The sequence below is a fragment of the Rhinatrema bivittatum genome, chromosome 10 (assembly GCF_901001135.1).
Source record: "Rhinatrema bivittatum chromosome 10, aRhiBiv1.1, whole genome shotgun sequence".
Lineage (NCBI taxonomy): Eukaryota > Metazoa > Chordata > Amphibia > Gymnophiona > Rhinatrematidae > Rhinatrema > Rhinatrema bivittatum.
The window spans coordinates 87,002,530-87,008,529 of record NC_042624.1 but is presented as its reverse complement, the minus strand read 5'-3'; the positions used below and the strand labels follow the sequence as shown (position 1 = coordinate 87,008,529).

The 6,000-nt window shown below is 42.2% G+C and overlaps 1 protein-coding gene across 2 annotated transcripts in view; it reads left to right on the top strand.

The window, feature by feature from the left end:
- The first annotated feature begins 1,394 nt into the window (after nucleotides 1-1,394).
- PRKACB (protein kinase cAMP-activated catalytic subunit beta) overlaps nucleotides 1,395-6,000 on the top strand; it is a 156,941-nt gene continuing 152,335 nt past the window's right edge. The window contains exon 1 of one of the 2 annotated variants that reach the window (XM_029617973.1): nucleotides 1,395-1,947. In XM_029617973.1, coding sequence (XP_029473833.1) covers nucleotides 1,902-1,947 — 46 coding nt within the window. In that variant the 5' untranslated portion in view covers nucleotides 1,395-1,901. The remainder of the gene's footprint in view (nucleotides 1,948-6,000) is intronic. The other variant, XM_029617974.1, reaches the window with a different exon arrangement.

Here is a 6,000-nt window from a genome sequence, read left to right as displayed (position 1 = left end):
CACGGAGCAGAGGAGCAGAGTGGGACGAAGAACCAAGATCAAGAAGCTCAGGAACAAACTCAGCCAGGAACCTTGATACCAAGGCAAGGTCTGAGGCATGCAGGAACAGCTGCAGTTGCAGTTCAAGAATACCACTTGCATTTTGTGAGTTTGTGAATGTCAATCATCAATCAGATTTGTCTGACAGGACCTTCCCCTGGTGAATCCATGTTGCCCCACTGGATTGTAGATAGTTCACTATCCTTTCCTTCAGCAGAGTCTCCAATAATTTTCCCACCACTGAGGTGAGACTAATCGGCCTGTAGTTTCCAGCCTCCTGTCTGCTTCCCATTCAACTTCCTTAAACATAAATGTAGAACAATCTATAATGAGACCATCATAACATTCTTGGGTACTTTGTTACTTTTGACATTTTTTGGAGCCAATCTGACCTTGCCCCAGCCATGTGACTGTGGTAAGGTCCAGATGTCGGTCATGGGCTGGGTGCGAGGGTGCAGCAAGTTCTGACGTGGGATCCGAATTAAGGTATGGGGGAGTGAAGGAGGAGGGTCAGCGATAGGGGGTGGGGCCATTGCCACACCTTTATTGATTTGGAGGGATTTGGTGGGGGAGGGGGAAGCTCAGGCCGCACTGAGTGGATGCATTTTTTTTTTACATTTTGGGGGAAGTTGGGGCCACCTCGACTGGTGGTTCTGGTTTGAGATGGGGGTCAGCACTGACCCCTGCTCAACCTCCCCATTTGCTGTGACTTTTTTTTCTTGCCCTTTAAATGTGTAGCAGAAGCCTCAGGACTATAAGGTCCTGGGCTTCCTGCCGCACATTTACTGCTTTTCCAAACGATGTTATTTTATTACAACCGACCACCTTATCAGTCAGCTGCGATAAAATATTTGTATAGGATTGCCTATGCATGACCCTCTTTGCCTGCATTTGCATTATTCATGCATGTAAATTGCATGCAAAGGTCATTGTAATAGGGGAGGGAACTTGGGTGGGGAAATGCAAAGTTTCGTGGATATTGCAGCAATATCACACGATATAACACGTGTTAAAACATTAACGTGGCTTGATGCATCACTCAGTAAATTTGTAAAAATCTGTTTTTTTTTTCCTGTATGTTTGTGTTGATTGGATTATAAGCTCTACTAGGAAGGGACTGACTTACATTTTTATACACTGCTCCCTAGGTGGAGTACCCTATAGACGTGATAAGTACAAGTAGTAGTTGTAAAAAGTGACCGCCTCCATAGAGAGATTTTTTTCAGACTTTAAAAGAAAACCTGGAACTCATTTAGTGTCATCCTATGTTTGTGGGGACGGATTGGAGTAGTAGAAGAACTGAAACAGCCCTTTACAAGCGGCACTGTGATGCCATATAAAGCGCTGGATTCCATTTACGGCGAAAAGGGTGCGCGGTGCATGAAGGGCTCTGCCAGGCGCCATTCCCGAAGGCGCGAGTCCGCTCTTCCTCCTTCGCCAGTCTCAGTCCCGCTCCCGTCCCTTCGCTCCTCTCCCCTCCCCTCCCTCCAGCAGGCCGACCCTTCCCCGCTGCCGGCAGAAACATGTCGCCCCTGACAACCGCCCCCCGGAGTCCCTGGGATCGCGCGTCACTTCCGGTGTGTGCAGAGTGAGCTTTTCGTGGCCGAGAACCAAGTGCAGAAGCAAAAAAAAAAAAAAAAAAAAAAGGGAGAAAGGGAAAAAAAAAAACAAGAGAGACAACCGCGGCGACGGAGAACGAAGGAGGCGGGGAGCCTGCGGTGCAGCCAAGGGCTTAGAGAAGCACAGTGCCGGGGCTCGATTGGGGAAGCCTCCGTGCCACACCGCCGGCTCCGCACGGTCCCTGCAGCAGCAGCTTCGCTTGGCCGCGTCGTGCAGTTGGGGGGCCGTGGGTCTTGCTCGCCATGGGAAACGCTGCCACCGCCAAGAAAGGAAACGAGATCGAGAGCGGTGAGTGCGCGGCGCGGGGCAGGGCTCATTCATTACAGCACGGCTGGTACGTGACATTCTGGAGGGGGGGGGGGGGGGTTCAGGCCAAGGCCCAGGGGCCTAGCCGCTCTCCCAGCCAAATGCCGCAGCTTGGGGAAAGCAGAGCTGCCCGGCACCTCCTGGACCAGGGGCCTTCGTTGCAAAACTAAAACAATACTGGAAAGAAACGACGGGAAAGCATTTATGTTTTCCCCATGGAGTGTACTAATTATTCGAAGGAGGACTTGGGCCTTGCTCATCTGTCTTTCTTTTTGTATTTGTTAGAGAAAACCGGCCTGAAGGGGTGAACTGTTCCCAGAAAGAGGTTTAATTTTGTGCAACTGAGCTCTCCTGGTTTTGAACATCTTCAGCGTCAAAACCTTCCTTTGTTTTCTTTTCAGATCAATCCCAACCGCTTGATTTGGCTTGCTGCATGTTATTGGTTGGCTGGAGTTTATTTGATGTAGCTTATTACCAAATGTTGTGGGCTTCGAGGCAGCAGGACTAGGAAGTTAAAGTTTCTACAAGCGTAACATGCTATGTATGTTAATTTTTAATAGTTATTTAGTAAGCATAGTATTTAGAAAACAGATAATTGTTGTTGAAACATCGATTTGTAGTTGAACAGAAGTGATTCTGACTATGATATGTTCTTGTGAGCTTGACAAGTGGCATCTTTTAGGACTGGAGAACATAAGGGGATTGAAATATTTGTTTGGTGTGTGTGAGAATTTAATTGAAAGTGAAATCAAATGTCAGTGGTATCTGGGTAGTGCAGTGAATTAATTTGTTGCATTCTCTGGAATAGTTTGTAATCTTTTTGAGTTTGTAATATGTGCTATTATGTGCAAATACTTTAATCAGCTGTTTGGTGCCCAGTCTTGTCATTTCATTTGGTGCTGTGTAGAGGTGATTATGTTTGATGTGTTAATACAGTGGTTTTCAAACTTGGGGTCACATCATGCTAGCAGTGACTGGATCTCACCTGCACAGCAGTTCTGTGGAGTTGGAAGGAAGCACTCCATGTGTTGCAGATTTTACCTGCCAACAGTGGCTTTGTGCAACCTGTAGGAAGTTTAAACTGTGTGGATCAGTTCTCTGTTCTCATGATAATTGCTGAAAGGTGAGGGTATGCAGATACCAAATGGCTCAAAGTAACAGAGAGCTGGACCCAGGAATCTGCAGGTGTATCAGAAAGTGTGCAGAAAGGGGACTGGGAAGGGGTTGTGAGTGAGGAGTAGAGGGTTTGAGAGAATGAGCAATGGAGGAGAAAGTGAGGGGTGGAGGATTTGAGAGAGTGAGCAGTGGAAGCTAGGGGAGAAAATGAGGAGTGGAGGGGATGAGCGTGAGTAATGGAGGCTGGGGAGAAAGTGAGGAGGAGTGAGAGTGAGCAGAGGAGGCTGGGGAGAAGTCAGAAGGGGAGTGAGCAAACAGTGGAGGCTGGGGGGGCAAGAGTGAGCAAATTGGGCTGGAGAAGGATAGATGGAGAGTGAGGTGAAAGTGAACAATGAGGTGAGAAATTAAGCACTGTGAACAAGAGAAGGGGAGAGAAAGTGACAGACAAATGTACCTGATATGTGGCAATACTTTAATCTTTCAATCCAGAATGGAAGGAGAAAAGGAACAGGTAGATTCACCTGTCAATAAGTAAAATAACCTAATCTTTATTTTTTTTAACCATATTTATTTTATATGTTTTATTAAATAATTAAGAAATAAGTCTAATTTTAGTTATTGCTTCATGTGAAATGATTATAGTTAGCAGTTACTACCGTTCATCTTTATTTTATGAAAACTTAAGTCAGAATATATTGTTTGTCTTGTATTTTTCTACCACTAGGTCCTGAAGGGGAAAACGTTTGAAAATTTCTGTGCTAATAAACTTCAAAGTGCTGCTGCTGATTTGTCAGTGCTAAATTTATCATGTATATGAACTATTCAGAGGAGCTTCCCTATTGGTGCAACTTGCTTAGGGAGCTGATTGTATGCCAAAGGATTTCTTTTCTCAGTTACATTAGGCTATCTAACAAATTACTTATTTACAACTTGATATCTTGTGAGGAAGGTCGGTATACAAAAATGATCAATAAATAAACTTCTAAAAATATTTTGTGAATATTTGGGCTGGAGGAGCTGTTTGTACCCTTTGTAGAGTTTTCACAAACAGTTTTTAGCTTATCTAAAAACCATTCCTCATAATTTATTTGTTGTTACTACAAACCTATCAATTCAAGTGTTAAAGCTTGTGACATTTGAATTTATTTTGTTGGAATGCTTATTAAAATAAATTGAAAAATGTTTTGTCTTATTACTTAAGCAGTTATATTGGATGACCTTCATTAAAATATAGTAGTGTGGTTAATCTGTTAGTCCACTTAAATGCACACAAGTAAAGTTCAACAAATATGACACCTTTTTATTGGACTAACCCATATTTTTATGCACAGAAATCAACAAAAATATATATAACGCAATAACTCTTCATTGGAATAATTTACTACATTTCATATTATTGAAAGCTAGTAAAGAAACATTGATATTTTAAGACTGAATTCTGTTAGAAACCGGGAAACACATTTTGAGCTGTTTTTATTAAAATAAAATTAAACATTTTTTAACTTTCAAATTTACATAAAGGATATGTTTGAATAACTGTGTTGTAAAGCACAGTGTTTGTATATCTTCAGTACAATAAATAATTGCTTGTCTGTAGCTGATATACTGGAAGAAGAAGATTGGGAAGAGAGTTGCTCCAGCTAACAGGCCTGGTTGTGTAATTCACAGCATAATTTGCCATGATATAAGATTCCACCATAGACCTTGTATTGACTACTAATCGAACTCTCAAAACAGTTTTGGCTTTGCTGGACTCTTAATACTTTGCCAAGAGCGCGTGGTGGTCTAGGTATTGTTTTGAATTATTTTGGCATGTCATGGAACATTTTGCTTTTAAAAAGGCAGTGCTGTTACAAACCCTACTTTCTGCTTTTAAAAATAAATTTAGATTTTTAGGACTTAGTAAGGGGGTCAGGCATCAAAATGCGATGGGCGGTTATCATGTGCAGTAGGTCTGTATTGCATGCGATAACTACCACATTATGATTTGAAAATGTAAATTAGGGAAAGGGGAGGAGTTTGGGCGGGGTTTAGGTAAATTAGGAACCTGTAGGGCTCCAGGCGATAATGTATCGCACATTATCGCCCTCAGTAGTGCCAGAAATAGCTGCAGTTATTTCATTGGCACTACAAGGGTGATTAGTGTGCAGCATAGCTGCAACTGTGGCGAGCGAAAACGCACCGCCGCGATACGGTTGACTGCTTACTATTGCTTCCCCGCTCCATTTTTTTTTTTTTTTTTGCAGCTCAATCTAGGGGTATGTTTCAAAAAATGAGCTTTATCGTGAAGTGCAAGTAGTATAAATTTCAAACAAATAAAATGACCAGCGTACCAACAGCATAGATTCTACAGCCTCAACCTAAAAGAGGAGGTATGTTACACAGGAGCACACCCATCCGTGACAATACGAATAATAACATTATCGTACAACATCCTCCTTCCATCTCCGTCATAGTTCTTACCATAGAACTGTGACTCCTTTTTTGGTTACTGAGATATTTTCATGACTTGGAGCAAGCAACTCCAGGTTTTGTTTTTCTTGTGTATCATTCCACTACTGCTACTATTACTTACTACATATCATTTCTTAGCGTTATTAGCATACACAGTGCTGTACAAATATAGGTAAAGACAGCCCATTCTCTGTAGAGCTTGCAATCTAGTCAAGACATACAGGACATTAGTACTTAGGGCCTTGTATTTTTTTCTCTAACAGTACAGAGCACATCTAGTGCAGAGTTTTGTCCTGAAACATAACTTGCGTGTGCACATTCATTGTTTTTAATTAATATTTACATTAGCTCTTTAATGTAGTGTGAAATAGCCTGCATTGTAGTGTTAGTATGTTAACACTCCGCCTATCTTGGCATACTTTGTACACACAAAACTAATTTTTGTGCTGTGTATATGATACATTT